Here is a 25,147-nt window from a genome sequence, read left to right on the forward strand (position 1 = left end):
ATATTAATGTCATTAGTAATGTCAGAAAGACTTTAGGATTCAGTCAAAGCTCCGTGGCATGGTTCTCAAACTCTAGCGTGCATCAGAATCACTTGGAGGGCTTATTAAAACTCATATTGCTGTGCCTCATACCCTGAGTTTTGAGCAGTAAATCTCGGGTGACTGCATTTTTAACGTGTTCCCAAGAGATGCTGGTGCTGCTGGTGGGGGCCCATACTTAAAGCACCACCGCCATCCAGTAACCAGAAGCGGAGAATAATCCATCATTCTGCTCCATTTAGTAGATTATTGTATCCTCATTCTGATGGCTAGATTTGAAAAGGCGTGCAGAGAAATGGTAAATGATATGGAAAAAGGGATCAGGAAAATGATCAAAAGGATATAAAATAAAATCAGAAACACATTACATGAATAATTGAGTGTTTTATTTGAAGAAGAAGAAGAAGAAGAAAACAATATTGTTTAATGAATATTTTCAATATATCAATGTTGACTGGGATTAGGGGGTTCTCTGTACCTCCAGGGACTTGGCCAAGACAAAAATAGAATTACAATATGATAAGAAAGATCAAGATTTGGAATATCAAAACACTGCAAGGTATTGAGAAAAAAAGTGTATAATTTCAGTTTCCAAAGAGATCTTGACTTAGGTGATTTAGATTTGATATAGAAAATTCTACTCCATATGTTTTCTTCCCATTATTAGATTCTATAGAAACCCAGAGTAAATTTGTTCATGCTTCAAAAGGATCTAGGAGGGAGTAAGGATATAGTTGGATCAGAACAAGTTTTCCCTTAGGTTTTATCCCAGTAACCACATATATCTGTAAAAGACAGGCCTTCATTTCTCTTTATGTGGAAGGTTTGTATTTTCATCAACCCAAATAAGAATCCCGTAGATTCAAAATATGTTGTTTGGTGAGAAATGCAAATCCAAGCCATACAGAGAATTCCATAAGATGTTCTTTTGCCTTTTAAAATATTCTATTTGTAACTGTCTGTTCAAACAGTCAACTACCAAGGGAATCTGTGCCCTAGTAAATGTTTTTATTTATGTCCCAAACTTATTTTCAATTGAAATTTGTTCACTTGAGCTTGATGCTAGTATTTGAATTTTTTATGATTAAAAAATTCTTAGATGTCTTCTGTAAGTATCTTATACAGTAGACATATATAAGTTATATATTAAAATGCACTTTAACTATGTACTTTAATGTGCTTCTATTAGATTTAAAAAATGTTCTCATCTCCTTGGGCAGAAAGGAAGCAGAGTACCTGTGACCAGGGTAACTATTCACATTAATAGTATTTTTGATGCTGAAAAATAAAAGGCTACAGATAAGTGTCAAATGAAGGTGAGCTATTTTTAAATTTCTCTGATGTACCTGTCTAGAAAATGTTGCTTTGGAATAAGTTCAGTTGAATTTTAGAACTCAGAGAACAAAGGTTTTCATCTCAATCATCTCAAGATAAATTCATGCAGACACATGTAGCCCCCAAACAAAAACCACTCAGGTCCTAAACAAAACTGTCCTTGAAGAAATGGAGGTGAAAAGCTTTGTTGCCAGGTATGCACACACATACCTAGAGAAATGCACTGCATCTACATAAAGCTTCTGAAAGAACTAAATTAAGATAATGATCATTAGGATTTTAAAAAGTTAGTTCATTAACATGGAAAAAATATATTTATGGGTCTTTATTAGACCCTGAGAAGCTGTAGGAAAAGTTCAAAGTTCGTCTCCATTGAATACAGACTAGCTATTAACCTCTGACAAAAATAAACCCTTCAAATATATATTATTTATATGTTATAGTTACATGTTATATATATTCAAATATATACTATTTATATGTTGTATTTATATGTTATATATATATTTATATGTTATATTAAAAGTGTGACACTTATCACTGTGAATCAATGTTATCTATAGACTGTCAGCATCAGCATCACGGGAGCTTGTTGGAAATTCAGCCATGCCCCAGACTGACTGAAGCAGAATTTGCATTTTAACAAGATTCTCAGGTGATTTGTATACTCTTCAAATAGTTAAAGTTTGAGGAGCTCTAGCCAAAATTACCAATTTTTTTTTTTTTTTGAGACGGAGTCTCGCTCTGTGGCCCAGGCTGGAGTGCAGTGACACGGTCTCGGCTCACTGCAAGCTCCGCCTCCCGGGATCACGCCACTCTCCTGCCTCAGCGTCCCGAGTAGCTGGGACTACAGGCGCCCACCACCAAGACCGGCTAATTTTTTTGTATTTTTAGTAAAGACGGGGTTTCACCAGGATGGTCTCGATCTCCTGACCTCGTGATCTGCCCGCCTCGGCCTCCCAAAGTGCTGGGATTATAGGCGTGAGCCACCGCGCCCGGCCTGTAATTTTTTTAGAAGACGGATTTGTCTGTGAATTCAAACCATGATGTATAAATCTATAAGTTTGTGATTCTTAAAATTCTAAACAGACATAGAGGTCCTAACCTTATATCGAAACATTCAATAATTATGACAAATTTTAAAGGGGACAATAAGGCAGTCTTTTCCTTTATTATACCAGGCATACAATCAACATAGAAACTTAAACATTATTCAAAATCACAACATAGTAGTCACTTAATACGTATTTTAAATCTGAAATGGCAAGTCATCCTAATGTCATATTATCTATATTACTATAAAATAAAGTCAATCATTATTTTAATAATGGATTAAGCATTTTTAAAAAAGCGTAAGAAGTCTCCACGATATTTTTATTGGCACTAAGTATCTCTATTCTTCATATGCTCTTTTAAACCTCTTGTTTCAATCCTATTTTAAATCCTGGGGGAGTCTAAGACTATTTCTGCATGGTCAAGTCAACCAAAGAATCCACCCCTCCCTCCTTAATGTAGGCTCCCAGGCAAGGAGGGACTCTACCTCCACCCTGCTTCCCCACCCCAGGTACTAGGAGGGAGGCGATCCCCTTAATCTTTAAAAACAAACTTCACTGATAGAAAGAAATAAAGAGTTAAAGGAATAAAAAGAAACAAAACCCTAGGTAGTCATAACTTGGATGACTAGTTTTGACTAATTCAGGATTCTGGTAAAGTAATGGAATTGTCCTAGTTATAAGGATAACTGTTTCTACTGGAAAAATATCAATTCCTTGGTAGCTAGAAATTTTAATTATGTGGAGTAAAAGATTGCCTGCTACCTCAGGACTGTTGGAAATAAGACAGTTTTCCATGAGGTCTTTGGTCCTGTTGCAAAGTTAATATTATTGGGTATACGTATGCATAAATACATGCATACACACATGTACATTGAGATGTGTGCACATTTCAAAATAATTAGCTCCATAAGAAAAAAGAAACCTTGTAGAAAACCACATAAATGTCCAACATTTTTCACAATTTAAACAGTAAGGGCATGTTATTAGTTGAATTGAAAAATCTCTTAGCTGAAACTAGATGTTTTAAAAACACAGGCCAAAAGCAACCACTTAACTAGTATAATTTTAAACAGGAAATTTTATGCCTTTTTTTTTTTTTTTTTTTTTTTGAGACAGAGTCTTGCTTGCTTTGTCACCCAGGCTGGAGTGCAGTGGTGTGATCTTGGTTCACTGCTACCTCCTCCTCGTGATTTCAAGCGGTTTTCCTGCCTCAGCCTCCTGAGTAGCTGGGATTACAGGCACCTGCCACCACGCCTGGCTAATTTTTTTATTTTTTAGTGGAGACAGGGTTTTACCATATTGGTCACGCTGGTTTCGAACTCCTGACCTCAGGTGATCCACCTGCCTTGACCCCGCAAAGTGCTGGGATTACAGGCGAGAGCCACTGCACCAGGCCAAGTTTTATGTCTTAAATGCAGAGCCAAAACTCTGCGACAGGAACATGCTACAAATCAGTTTCCTCAGCCCTGGTATCCACTGAGGGATGAAAGCTTGCAAGGTACAGGGAAGGAGCAAGACTTAGACTTTGGAAAACCTGGCTTCAAATTCTGACTCTATCCTTGTGCTTTGTGGCCTCAGGCACATTTTTTATCTGCTCCTCTCTTAGTCTTAGTTTTCTCCCCTATAAAAGTAGTAGTTTTGTGATTATAGTAAAACACCCAGCATGGGGCCTGGCACACATGTGGTCACAACAAGTACATATTATTCTCATTATAATTCTGACTATTGGAGATATGCAAATGGAGCCACTATTTTTTATAAAATCATCATTTATTCCTTTAAAACCTCATTATGGATATTTCCCAGCCCCTGTCAAAACCAACTTACCTTTGTCAAGTCTCCTAGGGTGATGCTATTCAATTTTAATTAATTAAAAACAGACTCATCATGTTCAACCTACTAACTCCATCAAATGTTCAAAAGAAATGTTTTAAAGGCATCAGTTTTATTAGATTGATGATACAGTGATATGTATTGAAAATTATTTCCCATTTCTTAAGTATTTCAGTCCCTCTCCTGCTTCCGTAAGTAACCGCAGCGAGGAGACGCAGATTCAAGTAGAGGATTTATTCACACGTGTGCTACATTAGGAGAAGCGCTGGAGAGAAGGCATCAGCATGCAGGACCTCTGGAATGGTCCTGAGACCACCCTGGGCATCACATCTGGTACAAACCAATGAGGTTAATTTATTACAAATGACTCCCCAACGACCCTGAAATACTGCTTTTGCTGCCATCTGAATGGGCTAAGTTGATATGCGGCCAAGAATTTTTTCCACTGATTATATAGACATAACTCTAAATCCATTGCAAATGGAGGAAAGATACCTGTGTCTACATTTGTCTGCATGAACAGAAAAGAAAACAGAGACACATTGATTTTACAATGTGTTTGAAGTGAATTCTTCTTTGCAATTTCCTGACTACATTCTTGCTCTCTGAAAACAAGCAATATGATTTTCATTGTGTATAAATTGGTTTTTGGTGAAAAGGAGTTAAAAGATTTCAAACTTAACTTTTCATCAACAGCCAATGGTCATTCTGTTTATGACCTTACAGGATATAGGTTATATATATCACAGTCATAGATGGATGCTGTGCACTCACAAACAAACCTAATCATTAAAACAGGGGACTGCCTGTTTCAAATGCATTATACACCACAGACAGTATGAGCCAGAAAAAAACTTGGCCTATAATATTTATTCTAACTGTCTCAATCAAGAATAACTATTAATATATTCTTAGAGAGAGGAAAGGTGATTTTTTAAAATTCCATGATAATGTCACATTAGTTTTTTTCAGAATATATTAAAATAAATTTAATCTACTTTCAATTGCCATAATTAAGATTTTTTCCTTTTGTTTTCTGAAAAGAATCAGACAATAGCTTAAGAAACTACAATGGTAGATCTAATCAATCCTACTTCATATGAAAATCAAAACCTATTTCAGGATTCATTTTAGAAAGTACGTATTGAAAAACTGTATTGAAAAATGACCCGTTGGAATCTAGATTGACATGGCAACATTTGAAACTAGTGGCCTAGCTAACACAGTCAACCATGCAGAAGGAGTTGCAACATTTATAGAAATACCGAAAGAATTCTTGTGAACAGTAATTGCCGAAAGGAAAGAAAGAATGAATAAGAATGGTTTCAGGGTTGCAATGTCGGTGACATTACTGAGTTCATGTTAGCAAAATCAGGTCCCTTCCAAACACAATTATGTAAACTATTTGCATTGGATTGAAAGGGGTCATATTTTGTTACATACATGCAGCATTAAAAAATCTACCATCATGTAAAAAAAAATAGTCTGGAAAAAGTAAGTCTTCCTCAGTTTTTCTCAATCACTCAAATTTATTTTAAAGTCCAGGTAAAAACTCTGAAACTCATTGACTTTTTACAACATCATGGGCGTATCATATCCCTTCCTTTCCTACCCCCAATCAGCCCTCCAAACAAAATATAAAAGGAAACCCCTGCCCCCAAGCAAAACAAAATAATATTGCGTGAAGATCTCAACAATATTTTTTTAATGGTGAAAACACCGGTAACATTATTTTCACTTCAATTACTTAACTCATCTAAACGATGTCATTGCTTCACGAATGCTAAGTGCTCCTGTGGCTTGAGAGGGAATCCAATGCAAGGAATTCAAGGCAAGCATCTCAAACCTTGGCCAGGCAGTGGAAGTGCTTGGTAAATGCAGAGTCCTCCGGGGTGCAAGGGTGCTACACATCACTGGGCGAGCGCGCTCTCTGGGCGAGACTGGACGGGATGCAGCCGCAGCAAATAAGACAGAGCGCTTTCTGGATCTCTTGGTTTCTGAAAGCATATATCACAGGGTTGATGATGGAATTGTAGGTGGCGGGCAGGAGGGTGGCGTAGGTATAGATGGAGGGGTAGGTGTAATCTGCTATCAAGGAATAGAGGGTGAAAGGCATCCAGCAAGCAGCAAAGGTCCCCAGGATGATAGCCAGGGTGGAGACCCCTCTCCGGGTGGTCACATAGTGCGACGTGGCCAGGAAGTGGTGCTGCAGCGCTATCTGATGGGCGTGCCTCATCACAATCTTACAGATCTGGATGTAGAGCTGAAGCATGAGCGCAAACATGAAGAGGAAGGACACCGAGAGGATGGCCGCGTTGTTCTTGGTGAGCGGTCTGACCACGCTGCAGGTGGTCTCGTCTCGGAGGCAGTTCCAGCCCATGACGGGCAGCAGCCCCAGGCAGATGGAGGTCCCCCAGAGCATGACGAGCATGACATAGGTAAACGTGACCGTCCTCTCCGAATGGTACGTCAGAGCGTAGTACAGTGAGAGGTAGCGGTCAACAGTGATAGCCAGCAAGCTGCAGACAGAGGCAGAGAAAGAGGCGACAATGAGGCCGATGGTGACCAGCTTGGTGGCTTCTGACTGAAGCAGGTAGGCAAAAACAAAATTGATGATGAGTCCAATGCCGGCCAGCAGGTCTGCAAGAGCCAGGCTGCCTATCAGCAGGAACATGGGCGCTCGCAGGCTGGGGTTGTGGAAGATGATAAGGACCACAATGGCATTTTCACAGGAGATGAGGGTTCCCGAGGTACACAAGACAATGTCCCAGGGGTTGACTACGAGCTCAGGCTCTGGCTTTACGGCAGGAACCCGGGAGGAGACAGCAGCCGAGATGTTCTCCGCAGCAGCGGCATCTAAATAATCCCGAGGCAGCCCGCTTAAATTGACCTTCAGGTCTTCATTCATTTTAACCCCTGTCCTCTTCAACGAAAAGACAGGTTTTTTAATGTTTAGATACAGCAGGGTGACGATCCGAGATCATGCAAAAGACACACAGACAGACAGAAAGCCAGCCCCTGCTCAGACACCAGTACCAAATGCCACAAGCTTCGGGAATGAGGAACTGTTGGGAAATGAAACAAAAGCCAAAGTGTCTGTGGTTTAAACCCCACAGCACAAATGCCGTTTGGCACTGGGGAAAACACAGGGTAGGACTTCAAAACACCAGCGTGAGCGAGGCAGGCACACACGGACTCGCGGCGGTCTGTTTGCAAAAGCGCTGGGAATGCACATTGGAAAATCACATCTTGCATGCTGAAAACCAACAACTGTTTGACATCTGGGCTGCTGCCGAGAAAACCACGCGGCAGCGGCAGGTCTTGAGTCAGGGGCCGCCATCCTCGATGGAATATTTAAATCGCCTATTTCCATCGAACTCCCACCCTCCAAACGCATCCCCCACGCGCGTGCACACCCTCAAACGCACCCCCGACCGGAACAAAGAGGGGCTCCCAGACTCCCCCCCGTGCGCACGGAGCAGTCGGGAGGGCCACGAGAGGGAGGTGTGTGCAATGGAAGTACCGAGACAGAGAGACAGACAGATGCCCATGCACTGCCTCCGCTCCCCTGGCAGCGGGGACTGGAGTCGGACGCGAGAGGGACAGACAGGGTGCGGGGACAGGCGGCCCGCGGGGGCGGGGGGGGTCATCGAGGGGGTCACCTTGGCGCGCCCAGGCCGAGGGGGCTCCTCCGGTGCTTCCGAAGCGCGCGGGCTACTCGTGTCGCATGTCGGCGCAGGCGCCCGCTGTGGCAAAGGGCGGCGGCCGGGCTCCGGAGCGGGCCGGGAGGGCGCGGGGCGCGCGCTCCGCTGCAGGTGAGCGACGCGGCTGCAGGTGAGCCGCAGGCTCGGCTCGCGCGCCCAGCTTTCCCCGCCGCGCCCGCCCGGCCCACACGCTCCCCGCGCGCGCGCCGCCCCCGCCCCGCGCGCGCCCGGCAGCCCGCCAGCCCGCGGGATCCCCGGGAGGCCGCGCGCGCCTCCACGGGTCGGGGCTGCTCTAGGGTGCGGGCAGGCGAGGGCGGCCCCGGAGCGCGGGGCAAAAGAGCCGGGAGGCTGAGAACTGCACGGTCGCCCCGCCCGCCTGCTGCGCCGCGCGCCCCACCCCAGCCGGCGGACCCGGGCTTGCACCGGGCGGGGCAGGGGAGCGCTGCCTGGGAGCCCTGTGACCTATTTCGTTCCTGTAGTTTCCCCGGGGAGCTCCAGTCTCCACAGTCCTGGCTTTTCCACGCCTTCACCTAAACCGCTACATTCAGGGCCAAAAGGATTGCTTGGGATGATATTCACGATCAGCAGCAGGGAGGCGGGGTGGACAGGTTGGGGAAGCAGATCTTTAAAACAACAAAATGCCCCGCACACTTTTTTAGAATTGCCCATGGTCTTGGACCTGGTTCATTATCACTGTTTCCCAGGAACATTTGCTTAACTGAATAGATGCTGCTGCTGCTCTGTGTATCATCATTATCATCACCAACTTGCACTTATTAAGTGCTCTTTGAGCTGTGTTTTCAAATGGAAATCATTTACTGAGTTCTTGTAGAAGCTTCCTGCAGCCATTGGCCAAACCCCAATTCATTTAGATACTGAAGTGGCACTATTAATTTATTTTTTCATTTTGCCACATCAATGGATTCTGAGATGAAGAACCTGATAGCTGTCTGCTTTTCTGAGCCCATGCCTCCTCTGGATATAAAAACCCGAGCACCTCGTAGATCTTAAGTTCCAAGATGATCCTCCAGTTTAAAGATGGGAGAAGGAAAAAGTGTTATAGTCTTGTCTTGCTCTGTCAGAGGTGAAGGTTTTCCCACTACTTTTCTTCCACTTCCCCAGGGGGCTTTTGTACGAATGGAAATGGTCGGCAGGCAAAGGACCCTATAGGAGTATCATCAGCTGGCCAGCCTGCCTTCCCCTGCTGCTCACGTCTTCTCTATCCCAGCCCAACAGACTCGGAGCCTCAGTCACCCTTGACTTTCTTCCTGCTTCTCCCCTTCTTCCATCAATCAGTTTCTGGCTCTGCAAGGTCGCTCCAGCTCTCCCTGCATGCCACTTCTCATCATCCTCAGCTCCCTGTTTGAGGCCCTCATCCCCTCTCACCTGCATTTCTGGTACCCACCTGCTTCTCCCTTTCCCAACCTCCTCGATTTGGCACATCTATTCCGTGATGTCCAAGACCTCCTGCTACCTCCAGAATAGTCTGAACTTTTTACCGCGACAGATTCTCTTCAGTAGTTCTGGGGGTGGGTCTAGCTTCTGCATTTGCAAGCCTCTTCTCCATGCTGCTGCTGCTGCTGCTGGTTCACAGGTCACACTTTGAGAAGCAAGGTTTTATGGAGTTTTCAGAGTGGCTTGTTCGTGGTGGGGAGGCGTCAGACACGTGTGTGTCCCAAGAACAGGGCTAAGGGCTGGGCACAGAAATTCAGTAAGACATGGTCTCTGCACGCAAGTGCGCACTCTGGTAGTGACACACACACGAATCAACAATAATGCCAGGCAGCAAATGCTGTCATGAAGGGATGTAATCTTCTTCTCAATTTCTGTGTGAAGCATCAGAGAATTTTAGAATGAAGTGATGAAAAATGAGCAGTCGTTTAACAAACATGTAGTAGTTTTGGCATAATATAGCTCAAGCTATGTGGCAAAATTTTAGGCACCTCACGTCAGCAATGCAGTTTAAGGAAAGCGAATGCATAGGGCTGGTCAGACACTATTCCAGCCAATAACACTGACATGGCCCTGACCTCACGGAGCTTAAAGAGGTGGGACTTTTTAATTCAGTCATTAACATGTTTGAGAAATTAAAAAAAAAAAAGAGCTGAGTGTTGGAGGAGAGAAAAAAGTATTGAGGTGAATGGCAGAGGTATATGGATTTTTGTAAAAAAAAAAAAAAAATGTGTAAAACCTGGGAAGAGTCAAAGGAGGAAACTGAGACAAGTTATACCTGGAGCTCGGATACCGCCACTGGGGAGAGCCCAGGAGTCAGCAGCTAACAGTGATGTGGACACTCAGCTCCCCTGATGGTAAGATCAACTGTGTGTTCACAGTTCTGTCCCACTCCCCCTTGGAAGGATTACTTGTAACTTCCCTGTACTCTGGATTCTACGTTTATTGGTTTATTTGTTAGGACTTTTGTTGCCAGGGAGCAGAAATCCAATTCAAACTAGTTTAAGGAAAAAAAGGCGTTTTGTTGTCTGGTATGACTCGGAAAGATCTGGAGTGGTTCACATAAAAGGAGGAGAAGCTACAGGAAGCAGGTGGCTGGCAGTCAGCCCTGGCCTGATTTATTTCTGCTTGTCTTTGCTTCTCTGCGTCTGTGTACTTCAAACTTCCCTACCCCAGACAAGTTTCTTCCAGGCAGTCATGGACAGTGGCCTCAGGCAGCCCTGGGCTTGCATTCTGAGACTGTATTCTTAACTTGTGAGTGGAATTCCCGCGGAGAACTCTGGCCCAGCCTGGTCTGTGCCCCCCGCTCACAACCAACCACGGTAGCTAAAGGAAAAGAGTGGATCAATCGGCCAGGCCTGGATCTCATGTGTCTCATGTAGTGTCCTGTGATGGGCGTCCCCTCTGAACTTCACGAAATGGGCATCTCTGAGAGGAAAAGTGAGTTGGGACACCAGGCACACCAACTCCAGGTCTGGAGGTCAGGATTCGCCACAGCTTGGAACTGGGTGGGCCAATGGGGAAGTTTTGCACAGCCTCAGTAACAAGGGCCATAAAGTAGCTGTCTGCAAAGCTGTCTTCTCGATGTATTCACCACCCGTGACAGGACACTGCCACAGATGCCCTCAGAGGTGTGACATTTACTGCCTTTTCATCACTTACCTTTTTTGTCACTTTTTTTAAAAATAACTTCAGCAAGAAGTTGTAAACCTTCAAGCATGATCTGGCATTTTCACAACCTAGAGTAATGATGACTGTTTTATGTGAGAAAGGCTCGGCGCCTGTCTTAATCACACATGGCATCTTTGCCAACTGAAACCCTGAGGGCACATTTATTAGCCCCTTCTTGTAACTGAATTTGTAAATCATGAGACTGTCCCAGATTACTGGCTGGAGCAAGTCATAAACTGAGCCAGTACTGCACAGCACATGGTGTGTGTATTGAAATGTTACTAGTCAGCTTCTTTCTTGCTTATGTTAATGATTATTAGCCAATTTCCATAGATCAGATTAATTGGTGCAGTAATCTGAACCATAGATTGACCGTGCTTTAGTCTGTCCAGCCAAGGGTCTATATCACACCTGAGAATACAATATAATCCCAAATTAAAGTTTGATTTTATTGATCTCTTCATCTGACAATACATTTTATAACTGTATAACCTACATACAGACAAGTGTATATTTCACAAGTATACAGTACCATGAAGATATATCAAATAGATATATCTATGTAACCACTATCCATCTTGAGAAATAGAACATTACTAGTACCCCAAAGCCTTCCTCTTGCCCACTCCCAGTAATTATCCTCTGAAAAGAAACCACTATTCTGAATTCTAATATCACAGATTAGGTTTGTCTGTTTTTGAACTCTATATGAATGGAGTCATACAGTATGTACACTTTTATGTCTGACTTCTTTCGCTTAACATTATGTTAGTGAGACATACTCATTTGTTGCAAGGAGCAGTAGTTTAATCTTTTTCATTGCTGTATAGAATTCTATTGTAGGACTATTGTCTTAGTTCGTTCAGGCTGCTATAACAAAATACATCAGACCGGGTGATTTGTAAACCATAGAAATTTACTGCTTACCGTTCTGGAGACTGGGAAGTTCAAGATTATGGTGCCAGCAGAATCAGTGTCTGGTGAGGGTCCATTCCTTACTGATGGCAGCTTCTTCCTGTGTGCTTGCTGGCAGAAGGGGCAAACTAGCTCCCATAGGCACTCATCCTATTCAAGAGGGCAGAGCTCTCAAGACTCAATCACTTCCCCAAACCCCGGTTCTCAATGCTATTATACTGGGGATCAAGTTTCAACATAGAAATTTTGGGGGGAAACATTCAGACCACAGCAAATATGCTACTGTTTTTTCATGTATTTCTTATTGATCCACATTGGGTTGTTTTCTGGTTTTGGCTATTGTGAATAAAACCATGACAGACATTCCTGTACATGCCATGTGATGCACGCTGGCTCAAAAGTACATTTTAATAATTAGTTATCAATTAAAATAATACCATGTTGCTATTTAAGGAGAGGGAGGAGACTATGAAGAATCACAACACATCTCTCCTTTCCCCTTTTAAAATTCACTCTAAACTTCCATTTTAATAGAGGACGTGGAAATATCAAAAGAAAAAAGAAGGGAGGGACATACGACATAAAGATAATATTTAGTCTGCGGTTCTGTGTGTGAAAAGAGAGCTCTGTTGTCAACACTCACATTGCTTCATTTCTACATATATTCTCGTGTTTTTTTAAGAAATATATTTTTTCTGACTATAGAGTAATACATACTTATTGCAGAAATTTTGAAGCCTGCAAGTAAAATTAAAGTGTAATATGACATGTACTCTCACAGAGAAAGCTACTGTAAACTTTTTGTTAATATATATTTTAATAAATTTAGTTGGGATTTTTTTGAGAGGAGGAGGCAGAGTAACGAGGTGTTACTTTCTGAAATGTGTTATTCACACAATTGCATGGAGCCATAGTTTTTCTTTTTTTGAGTTACCCATCAGGCTGCTGTCTGTGCTTTATGGTGTGGACAGGAGACAGGGACCATTCTGCTCCCTCTCAGATGTTCATCCAACCCTTTCTCTTCTCCTAGCCTCTTCTCCCCACCCCAACCCTTTCTCTAACTCCTCCAACTGTCTCTTGGTCCTTGTACAGGCTGGACAATGACCCCCGAAGGTATCCAGGGCCTAAATCCAGGAACCTGGGACTGTTACCTTTGTTAGAATGGGCTTTGCAGAAGTGATTAGACGTCTTGAGACGGGAGGACATTCTGGATCATCTGGGTGGGCCCTGAGTATAATCACAAAGTGTTTCCAAGAGGGAGGCAGGAGGATTAGGGTCAGTAGTAAGAGATGTGAGGACAGAAGCAGAGGGAGAAAGACAGAGATGTGAAAATGCTGCACTGCCTGCTGTGAAGACAGAGCAGGGGTCGAGAGCCACAGAATGTTGGCAGCCTCTGGAAACTGGGAAGAACAAGGGAATTCCTCCCTGGACTTCAAGAAGGAATGCTGGTCGGTGGGCCCACCTTAGACTTCTGACCTCCAGAACAGATGTGTGGGTTTTCTAAACTGACACATTATTATTAACTAAAGTCCATAGTTTGCATAAGAGTTCACCCCTGGTGTTGTCTATTCTATGGGTTTTGACAAATCTGCAGTGATATGTGTCCACCATCATAGTGTCATACGGAATAGTTTCCCTGCCCTAAAATCCTCTGTGCTCTACCTATTCATCCCTCCCTCCCCCTAATCCCCGGCAACAAGTAAACTTTTTACCATCTCCATAGATTTGCCTTTTCCAGAATGTCATAGAGTTGGAACGATACAGTACGTAGCCTTTTCATATTGGCTTCTTGAACATAGAAATATGCATTTAAGGGTCTTCCATGTCTTTTCGTGGCTCAATAGCTCATGTATTTTTATTGCTGAGTAGTATTCCAATGTCTGGATTTCTTTAACCATTCACCTACTGAAGGACATCTTGGTTGTTTCCAAATTTGGCCAACTATGAAGAAAGTGCTATCCACATCTGTGTGCAGGTTTTCGTGTGGATGTAAGTTTTCAACTCCTTTGGGTAAATACAAAAGTGCATTGTTGCTGGATGATTTGTGCTGTTTTAAGCCACACAGTTTGAGGTAATGTATGAAGGCAGCAATGGGAAAGTAATGCAGGCCTCCGTCATGAGCCCAGGAGACCTGGGCTGCCCACAGGTCCTTGCAAACTTTAACCGCCTCACTCATGCCCCGCAGGGCCAGGCCTCTCGTTGCCAATGACGGGATATCCAGTATTTATTAATACTCACTGTGTGCCAGGCACTGTGCTAGAAGCCTTCCAAGTACATTCTAATTTAATCCTCCCAACAACCCTACAAGGCGGAGTACCTCTATTACCCCATGTATGGTTGAGGGAGGTGACACACAGTGCACTAGGTTCTATACCTGCCCTCAAAGCCAGGCAGTCAGGTGCCAGGATCTGCTTCCTGAGCCACTGCCCTGCACCACCTAGAGAGCAGGTGTCACTTACAGTAAAATTTAAAATGGGCTTATGGAAATCCTACATCCCTCCAATGTCTCTTCTCAGGTAACAGGTTGAAGACCCAGGTATGCATCTCTTTTAGAAAGACAGGAGCTTGTCCTACACAAGTCTACCCTAGGACTCCACTTTCATTTCAATTTTGAAACCTATTTATAATCTAATAGGGCCTCAGTAAAGCCTCAGGAATCTGCTTCTGGAGTTATTTCCTGTTGATGTCGTTGCAGATATTCTCAAAGGCCTTTTGCTGACTGCTCTAGGCCCGGACCCTACATCCAAAGGAGAGGATGACTGATCCCTGGCTGATTCTTTGCACCAACTTTGACTGACAGCTGTCATGGCAGATTCGTCGAGGGCATGGGCATAGGATAACAGCTGAAAGCCAGCTGGACCATTCAGGAATGCTCAGGTGAGGCTGGACACAGGCGTTTGCAACAGTGTGGGGAGAAGCTGTTGACTGTACCTTTGGTGGAATCCTGAGACCCTCTCTTAGCCTGAATATCAGATGCATCAGAGCACCAGGAGATGGGCCCCAGTGCCCTGAAGGGCAAGGCCAGTAGGGAGGTGTTGACCAGCATTGCCAAAGGTGCAATGAGAGGAGAGGCTGAACTCACAGACTGGTTTCTGGGCGTCTGGAGATAACTGTTTGGGGACTTCTTGAAAGCACTGGAAGACACTTTAAAGGCATCTAATTTTTAACAATCAAGCCAGTGAAGTTTCTTTATCCTTTTACCTCCTGAAGGATACCTTGGTTGTTTCCAAGTTCGGACAGTTATGAATAATTGGCCAATACAGTAAAAGAAAACTTAGAAGCAAAGTAGCAAGGGCATCAGCAAAATACTTTGCTTCCGTGCTTCTAGCTACCCTCGGACTATTCTTCTATTTTCTCTTTTCAAGAAGGCACATCAGCAGGAGGGCACCAGAATTTAAAAATCTCATCTAAAGAAAAGGCTGGAGCTTTGCTCACAGTACACATTTCTTCTAACAATAGCAGCCTGGGCCTCTACTGCTTGGGAGTAAAAAGGGAGTGTTCACCTGGAGTTTCAATCAGGTTGTAAAAAGAAGAGATTGTTCTTGCCTGGCCTTATAATGAAGACTATTAACCCTGATTCGGGCAGTGTCACTCAGATCAGTAGTGCACTGCCAGCTTAAGGTTGGAATGCACCGTGGCCAGGGATGCTGGGAAGTTATCTTCTCAGGCCCTGACACCCTCGCTGTGTCTGGGCAAGAACTAGAGGAGAGAAGCCAGTGATCAGGCATGGTATTGATTTTGTGAATCACTAATGACTTAGGAGCACTGTTTGTGCAACCAAAATGCTTTATATTTGAGTTGAAGAGTTAAACGTCTGCAGGCCAGCTTGACAACACATGCTTTCTCTGCAAAGGAGCAATCCTGGGGGATCTATCACTTAACGCACTGTGAATCATGTGTTTGCAATCTCTCTCTTTCCTTGTGACCTACATTTAATTGTACCTGATGCACTCTGCTGTGTAGTTTGAAGGAAATGTGTACTGTGAGCAAAGCCACAGCCTTTTCTTCTGATGGGATTTTTAGATTCTAGTGCCCTCCTGCTGGACATGCCTTCTTGAAAAGAGAAAGTGGAAGGATAGTCCGAGGATGGCCAGAAGCAGGGAAGTGGAGTATTTTGCTGATGTGCTACTTTGCTTCTAAATTTACTTTTACTATATTAGGAGACTTAGGCAGCCAATTATAATCAATAAATTTTAACCAAAACATGATGGTTCAGCATGTCCACATTCTGTAGCTCTTGAAATACTGGCTCGAAATGTTGCTGAATGAAATGGGAGAGGAAGGAATAGCAAGGTCCCACGGTGTAGGTCTAAGGCCCTGCCCTGGCTTGTGAAGGACGCACCTCCTCTTCACTTCTACTCAACTCCTTTAGCCACACTCAGAGGTTGGGGACACTACATTTACACCCAAAGTTCTGCGGGGTATGTACCCAGAGTGTGATAATGTGTGACAAGAAGAGCTCTGCCATGATCTTGCTCACGGTGAAGAATTGTTAGTTCTCTGTTTTGTCTCTAGATGTTGCCTACCCAGGTCAGGGTCATATGCGGTTAAGTGATTAGCACATATTTTGGTTGGTAATAAAGATGGTCCATCTATCCTAACTCTTCATCATTTTACATTTGATTCTGCATGCTACACTTGAGGCTTGCACATAACTGAGTTTACAGTGATCATGACCAGCAGTAACCTTGATGTTTGGATTTCATGCATTGGTAAATTTCACCACCAGCAGCAAGTACAAAAAGGAGAGACCGACATGGAGTTGCCAAACATATTTTGCTAAACACACTCACTTAGGTGAGCGCACTTCTAGCTACTTTCATTATTATTTCATAGTAAAGAAGACCTTTTTAGCACACACACACACACACACACAGAGGCATATCTCACACAAAAGGAGAGTGCTTAAGTTAAATACAACTGGTTTTGTGAAAACTCACTGTATTGTTCTGATTATTCTCATTACCCCCAAATGGGTGGAAACCGCCATGGCTCTTGGCCGGGGAATGGCTCTTGAGAACCACTGATGGCTGTGATGATGCACCTTTTGTATCACTCAAAGGGATCATAGAAAAGATTTAATACTTTTTGTCAAATCAATAGGGAAAATGCACAGGCAAAATTGCAGATTATAAGCAGTTGTTTTCTTATGAACTCATGAGCATTCCTCACCTCTCTGAATTGATAGCCAGTGTTTATGGAGCACCTAATGTGTGCTGAGCCCTGTGCAACAAACTCAACCCTTTATGGGAATTAGAAAATACTCATGCTGCCAAAAGCATGCTGGGATGTTGTTGCTGGGGGAAATGGCTGGCCGACGGCCTCCCAAGAAGCCTCAGGAGGTGACATTCATTTCTCTTAATTTAGGCCCTCACCTTCAACATTACACACTCAAAGACGTTGTTTATGTCAGCACATTATGAGTGGCTTATGTTTGAAGGAAAGATTCACATTAACCCAATTATTATATAATAAATATTTACTGTCTTGGGAGCCAGATATGAGCAGATCTATGTGGCCTTGAGCAAGTAAACAACTCGCTTCAGTTCTCTCATTTGTAAAATGAGAATATTAACAGCATTTACTGCCTAGGGCTAGCATTGCATTATATGGGCTAAGGCACACAGTATACTCATCCCAGCCTGGCACAAAGCTAAGGCTCAGTAAACAATTGTGATGACTGTTGCTGTCACTATCTCTAGTGCATTATCTCCTGTCTCCCTGTGCAAGCGGAGACCCACGTGAATCCCTTTCTTTCTGTTGTACTGGCCAAGTACTTGGCATTTTCCTTGGAGTCACTGCTCACAAAACATCTAAGTTGTCAGGAAATCCTGTCAACTCTTCCCTCAAAATACATCCAGAATCCAAATTCGCAAAACATGGGAGCAACCAAGATGTCCTTCAGTAGGTGACTGGATAAACTGTGGTCCATTCAGACAGTGGAATATCATTCAACATTAAAACGAAATAGACTGTTAAGCCATGAAAAGACATGGAAGAAACTTAAATGCACATTGCTGAATAAAATAAACCAATCTGAACAGGTTACATCCTGTACAATTCCAACCCTATGAACATTCTGGAAAAGGCAGAGGAGACAGTTACTCTAAGGTAAAGATCAGTGGTTGCCTGGGGTTAGGGTGGAGGGAGGGAAGAACAGGTGGAGCACAGAGGATTTCAGGGCAGTGAAACTATTCTGTATGGTATTACAATGGCAAGTCCATGTGTTCATACATTAGTCCAAACCCACAGAATGTACCAAACCAAGAGTAAACCCTAATGTCAACTATGGACTTTGGGTGATGACGATGTCTCAACGTAGGTTCATCAGTTGTAACAAACGCACCACTCTGTGGAGGACGTGGATGGTGGGGGAGGCTGTGTGTGTGTGTGTGTGTGTGTGTGTGTGTAGTGGGAGATTATATGGGAACTCTCTGTACTTCCTGCTCAATTTTTCTATGAACCTAAAACTGCTCTAAAAAAATAAAGTCATTTTTTAAAATAACTAGTAGAGGAACACTGTAGAAAATACATTCAAATAATGAATCAACCATAAAGTGATCAAATAAAAAATATTTAAAACGAAAAAAATAGCCCCAGAATGCCACCTCATCCACTGCAACCACGTTGGTCCAAATGAGTGTCACGGCTCACCTGGATTACCCCAAGAGCTCCCCTCCCCTGCTGGCTTCCTCCAGCTGCTTGATGCTCCTAAGTCAGATTATGTTTTTCCTTGGCCAAAACTCCCCAATGAGATCCCATCTCCCCGAAAGTGAAGCTGAAGTCCCCTGCTGTTCCTGGCCACCTGGGCCTCCTGCTCCTCCACCTCCACCCCTCCTGTCCCTTTTCCTCTCAGCGCCCTGGTTGTCGTTCCACCCGGGAGGCTCTTCCCCTGGGTGTCTCACGACTGGCTCCTGCCTCCCCCGGGTCTTTCCTCAAAACATCCCACTTTCAGTGGGTCCTGCCTCAGCCACCTTGTCCAACTTGCATACCCCACACACGAGTTCTCTTTCCAGCTTTATTTTTCTCTTTAGCACTTATCACCATTGATGTATGCACTTTTTTATTTCTTTCTCTTGTTATCTCCTCTCCACTTTTCCACCAGGATACAATCTTGACAAAGGCTGCAATGTTTGTCTATTTGGTATGTGGCTGTCACTCTAGGGCCCTAGAACACTGCCTGGCAGATAGAAGGGCCTTATTTTTTATGAATGGGTCAATGAAATTGGAATAGGGAGCTAGGAGAATCGACTATTGAGAAGTTGGCCTGAGCCAGCGGCAGCACGAGCCTGGTGGCAGGGTGTGCCCTTCCCGGGGCTTGGGATGCTAAGCATCTGGTGGCCCTGAGAGCCTCTCCCTGGACCAGCTGGATGGGCCTCTGTTGGGGCATCCGCCATGCCTGGGGGAGTTATGTCAGAGTTGGACGTGCTAATCTACAGGGTCAGGTTTGAGGCAAGTCCTGCTTGCGTCTTTTGTCTTTTTTAAGTGACTTGCCTTAGTGCCAACAAAGGCACAGATCATGTTAAGAGCTAAATTGTGTCCCCTCAAAATTTATATGCTGAAATTCTAACCCCCAGTACCTCAGAATGGGACTTTATTTGGAGACAGCTTCTTTAAAGAGATGACTAAGTTAAAATGAGGCCATCAGGGCTGGGCCTTAATCCAGTATGACTGGTGTCCTTGTAAGATGAGATCAGGTCACAAACACACACAGGGAAGATGAGGTGAGCATGCAGGGAGAAGACGATTACCCACAAGTCGAAGAGAGTGGCCTCAGAGGGAACCAACCCTGCTGACATCTTGATCCTGGACTTCCAGGGGTATTCTGTTGTGAGTGGGCGGATAGAATTGTGGCAGGATGTCAAGTTCTTCTGGGAGGGCCTCAGATGGCTCCCCAAATTGCGTTTTAAGGAGACTCTGCTGCTCCACAGTTTGCCAGCACATGTGGGGAAAGTGCACCTGCTTGGCATCTATGCCTAGCATTTCCCTTCCCTCCCAGGACATCGTGGCCGATTCCTAGCAGCCAGCCCCTGCACCTCTTTGCACAAGGACTTTCTGGTCTAGAGCCTGCTTTGCCACCTGCACTGCAGGTTGGAAGTGCCAGGAAAGTTTTACCCCCGGGAGCAGTGGAATTGGTGTATAAACACCCCAGCTTCCTCTCTCCTTTCTGGGTCTCAGTGACATGGACTAACAAGTTGCCATCATCTTTTCAGAGTGAAGAAATCACTGCAGTCTGGAGGACATGTCAATTGCTACGGTTGTGCTGCCCACGCAGTGACAGCCAAGCATCCTAGCACATTACATTTATAGCCTGTTATTGTTTGAAGGTTTCAAACTCAAGGCCTCCAGTTTATTTCCTGGTGGTCGAACCAAGTCCCTGGTGCATGCTTTACTCTGACTCTTGGCAGGCTTCAGCCCCAGTTACCCACAGAGGGAATGTACTAGGCAGTTCAGGCCTCCATAACAAAACACCATGAACTGGGTGGCTTAAAGAACAGAAATGTATCTTCTCACAGCTCTGGAGGCTGGAAGTCCAATGTTAAGGTCCTGGCAGGGTTCAGTTTATGGCAAGGACTCTTTTCCTGGCTTGCGGGTGGCTGTCTGCTCCCCAGATCCTCACATGGGCTTACATCAGTGCCTGAGTGCAGAGAGAGTGAGCTCTCTATGTCTTGTCTTGTAAAAACACTAATCCTATGGGACCAGGACCACACTCATTTGACCTCATTTAATTACTGCCATAAAGGACCTATCTCCAAATACAGCCATACTGAGGTTTAGGGCTTCAACATGAATTTCAAGGGGATACAAATATCTAGTCCATAACAGGCAACTTGCTTTACGAACCCTTGCTAATTGGTGCTTTCTCTTTCCTCTCTCACTTCTCCACTCTCTACAAATGTTTCCTGGGATGACCTCCAAAGTAAATTACTTCTATTGGATCTTTGTTGCTCAGGGTCTGCTTCTCCGGGAACCCAAATGAAGAAAAGTTGGATACTACATGTCCTCCTAGAAAAATGGTAGCACATTCTAGCGTACTATAGGTTCCAAGAAGTCCTCCAGAAAGAAGTTTGTTTTGTTTTGTTTTGTTTTGTTTTGTTTTGTTTTGTTTGAGATTGAGTCTCACTCTGTCACCCAGACTGGAGTGCAATGGCATGATCTTGGCTCACTGCAACCTCCACTTCCCGGGTTCAGGTGATTCTCCTGCCTCAGCCTCCCAAGTAGCTGGGACTACAGATGCCTGCCACCACACCCAGCTAATTTTTGTATTTTTAGTAGAGATGGGGTTTCACGGTGTTAGCCAGGATGGCCTTGATCTCCTGACCTTGCGATCTGCCCACCTCAGCCTCCCAAAGTGCTGGGATTACAGGCGTGAGCCACCACGCCCGGCCGAAAGAAGTATTTCATTGACTTTAACCCAGACTTTCACAAACCTTCTTAGCCACGGAGACCTTTCTTACTCTCCCCTTGGGATATTCCTTAATATCTCCCAGAATTTATTTGGAAATGCTGATATAGGGGTTGGCAGAAGTCAGCAATGCACATAATTGATTTGTCTTGTAACTATTGCTGGATGAGGCTGCTGAACCTGGAGGCTGCTGAATTCTTAGGTTGGAGGAATGTGTGTAAGAACAGAGGTTCCAGGGCTGCTAGGATCTGCACTTTGCAATCCTGGGCACCAGCATTTGTCATTCATCCAGACACAGTGGGCTAGATGCCCCTGACACAAAGCCTCAAAGGACTTGATTCCTGCCCTCTTGGGGCTCTTGGGATAGTCAGAGAGAAAAAGGAATAGCAGCAATTCCAGTAGAGTAGCCCGGGCTATGACCAGTGTCATACGTGATCTGCTGCCGGCTCCTGGGTCATTAATGATGGAAAAGAGAAGGGGTCATGTCCCACCGTGGGTTGAGCCTCCAGATACTGCAGAGATGCTTAAGCAGGGCCATGGGATGCTGTTTTATTCTTCCGTTTTCAGATTTGTTCATATTTCAGTCAGCCACCTCTGTGGACACTAAAAACGTCTCCTTCATTTCCCCTGAGATGAATCCGATTAAACGATGTTGAAATAATATCTTCAGTTCAATACCGAATTGCACATATTCATATTCCAACTATTTTAAAGGGTTATTTATAGGCCAATATTCTTCCTATTAAAATTAAGTGGCATGAAATTTGAATTAGCTCAATTGAATTCATATCCTTCGCTAATGCATTTATCCATTACTCAGAGGAGTCTGGTGAAAGGCCATCTTGGTTTCATTCAATAAGACATACTCAGCTCTGCACTCCCTATTGTGGACTTTAAAAGTATTCCAGGCCTGGAGGAAGTAAAAACTCCCTGTCTCCCACCTTTAGTCTACTTAATAATACAAATGGTGCTAGTTTCTTAGGGTTTGCTTTTCGAGACTGAATTCATCAATGCATTTGAAACCCTTGGAGCAAAGCCTGGCACAGAATAGGTGTCTGTAAAGTGCACAATAGCAAGACATTATTAGTTGTATCACTCCTAAAAGTCTCAATCTATTCAGGCACAAGAATAAATACTAGAGAACTGGATGGGGAACCAAGAGACCCCGCTGTGGATTTAGGTCCTAGCTTTGTCTCGGTGACTTAGGCCATGACTTGCTTTCTGGGTCTCAAGTTTCTGATCCATAGAAGCAGCAATGTCTTTCCAGGTTGGAAGAAGCACCATGTGTGGCTGGTAGTGAATTGATGTGGTCGTGCTGCCTACTGTGATGTGAGCCAGGCTGAGCTCCTTGGTTTTCCAACCCCAGCATTTTCAAGCTTGTTTGATATAGATTAAACTCCAAGTATATAAGCAAAATGAGTTGGCAGGTTTGTATATCACTGAATAGCTTGAATGTCTCGAAGACGAGGGCTCCGTATTGTCTTTTAGTGGCTCAGCCACCAGTTCCTTAGCCACAACCTGTTTATGGTCACCCTGCACTAACATGAGGATGAATCTGAGGTGTGGGTGGTACTTAGAAGCCACCTAATGAGTGTTTTCAAACTGCTGTTGGGACCCCCATTCGTGGATCATAAAATCAGTAAGCAAATTTCTTAGAAAATAAAATTAAACTAAAAGTGAAAGAATGCGTCACAAAGGAGAAAACATTTTTCATGAAACTTTTGTTTCAATTCTACATAAACATACAACTATATGTATGAATGCCCTGAGGAGCAGGCAACTCAAATTTGGGGTGTAGACAAAAATCAGTCATACACACAACAAAGTTTGGTCAACAATGGACTGCATATAGAAGGTAGTTCTAGCTGGGCACAGTGGCTCATGCCTGTAATCCCAGCACTTTTGGAGTCCAAGGTGGGCAGATCACCTGAAGTCAGGAATTGGAGACCAGCCTGGCCAACATGGTGAATCCCCATCTCTACTAAAAATACAAAAATTAGCCAGGCGTGATGGCAGGTGCCTGTAATTCCAGCTACTCCAGAGACTGAGGCAGGAGAATCACTTGAACCCAGGAGGCAGAGGGTACAGTGAGCCAAGATCATGCCATTGCACTCCAGTCTGGGGGACAAGAGCGAGACTTCATCTCAAAAAAAAGAAGGTAGTTCCATAAGATTATAATGAAACTCACAAATTCCTACAGCCTGGTGCTGTAGCCATTGTAACCAATACATTCCCTTTTCTATGTTTAGATACATTTAGATATGCAAATTACCACTGTGTCACAATTGCCTGAAGTACTCAGTATAGTACCATGCTGGACAGGTTTGTAGACTAGGAGCAATAGGCTGCCTTCTTCTTGCTCTCTCTTGTCCTTCTGCCTCCCACCACAGGATGATGCAGCAAGAAGGTCCTCACTAGATGCTGACTCCTTGATCTTGGATCTCCCAGCCTCCCAAACTGTGGGAAATAAATTTCTGTTCTTTACAAATTACCCAGTCTATGGTATCATGTTATAGTGGAACAAAATGCACTAAGACTAAGACACTATTTTAGAAAAATTTATTGTGAGGGTTGAAATCAAAGGAGTTTTCTGTTGAATCCTTCATCAGTTTAAAGAAATTCACTGAGTAACCTAATCTGTGAATTTTAGATGACTATAGATCTTCATAGCCTCCTGCCTTCATTTCTCACCTCATCCTACCACCATTGTGCTAGGCACACATGGCAACTTGAATCTATTTTAAAATTGCCTAAGTGGGAGAAAAATTATTTTCCCACTGTTATGGGAGGGGAACCAATGAAAAGGGGGAGTCTTACAGGAACCTGTGGGATTCTAATCCAGTTTTGGGGATATGTTCTTGAGCTCTGGCACATTTTGGTTTAGTGCAGATATTATTGACCACCTGCATGGGGCAGCCCATTCAACTACATTCAGCAAACCATGACGTGTTTTGACTTTTGGATTCAAACAAAGCTGGGTTCACATCCCAGCTCTACAACAAACTGACTTGCAATCTGGAGAAAATTCTATAATTTCATTAAGCCCCAATATTTCCATCATTCATTCAACAAATATTTCTTGAGTACCTACTGTGTGCCAGGCACTGTGCTAGAGAATGAGCAGAATAAGGTAGTACCTGCTTTCATGGAGCTTAAAATATGCAAGGAAGTGATTTGTCACACAGTCCTTTAATTACAATATTAGTAAACCAACAAGAAAATGCTATAGGATTAATCAAAAAGCAAATACATATGAAATATAATAGGGTTATTTAATAAAGGAATATTTTAGAGTGTGAGACCAGGAGAACCTAACCTTATTAACCTTGGGAGAACAAGAGAAGCCACTTTGAGGAAGGTATTTTGGAGGTGATCCATAAAGAAGGTGGTAGCCAGAGAAAGAGTGGAGGTGGGGCTGCAGCTGAGGAAGAATCCTTCAGGCAGAGTGCAAAGAGTCCTTTAGGCACGTGCAAAGGGCCTGAGGTCACAGGGTGTTTAGTGCTTGCAAATAAGGGAGAGAAGGCCAATGCAGCCTGTTTGACCAGGGCCAGAGGAAGAGAATGGTGAGTGATGAGGAGACCAAAGGATCTCGGGAATGGGAAAATAGTAATACCTACCCTACAGGTGTGTTGTGAAAATCAAATGAGTTAAGGTATCTAATGTACCAACAGGGTTTAAAACACACAAAACCTAATAGCTATTATTAGGAGGGCACTTAATAATTTATAAGCTATAGT

At 43.9% G+C, this 25,147-nt stretch overlaps 1 protein-coding gene across 1 annotated transcript; it reads right to left on the reverse strand.

Moving 5' to 3' along the window:
• Window positions 1-2,511: 2,511 nt before the first annotated feature.
• Window positions 2,512-8,125, reverse strand: GPR12 (G protein-coupled receptor 12). Its single transcript, XM_003913695.4, has 2 exons — window positions 7,925-8,125; window positions 2,512-7,185 (listed from the first exon to the last, which is right to left on the reverse strand). The coding sequence occupies exon 2, from the start codon at window positions 7,168-7,170 to the stop codon at window positions 6,166-6,168; it is 1,005 nt and encodes a 334-aa protein (XP_003913744.1). The 5' UTR covers window positions 7,171-7,185; window positions 7,925-8,125; the 3' UTR covers window positions 2,512-6,165.
• Window positions 8,126-25,147: the final 17,022 nt, after the last annotated feature.

The sequence above is a fragment of the Papio anubis genome, chromosome 15, assembly GCF_008728515.1.
Source record: "Papio anubis isolate 15944 chromosome 15, Panubis1.0, whole genome shotgun sequence".
In the NCBI taxonomy this organism is placed as follows: domain Eukaryota; kingdom Metazoa; phylum Chordata; class Mammalia; order Primates; family Cercopithecidae; genus Papio; species Papio anubis.

Excerpts from the sequence above, each read along its gene's own strand:
- GPR12 (XM_003913695.4), bottom strand. The coding sequence starts at position 7,170 with ATGAATGAAGACCTGAAGGTCAATTTAAGCGGGCTGCCTCGGGATTAT.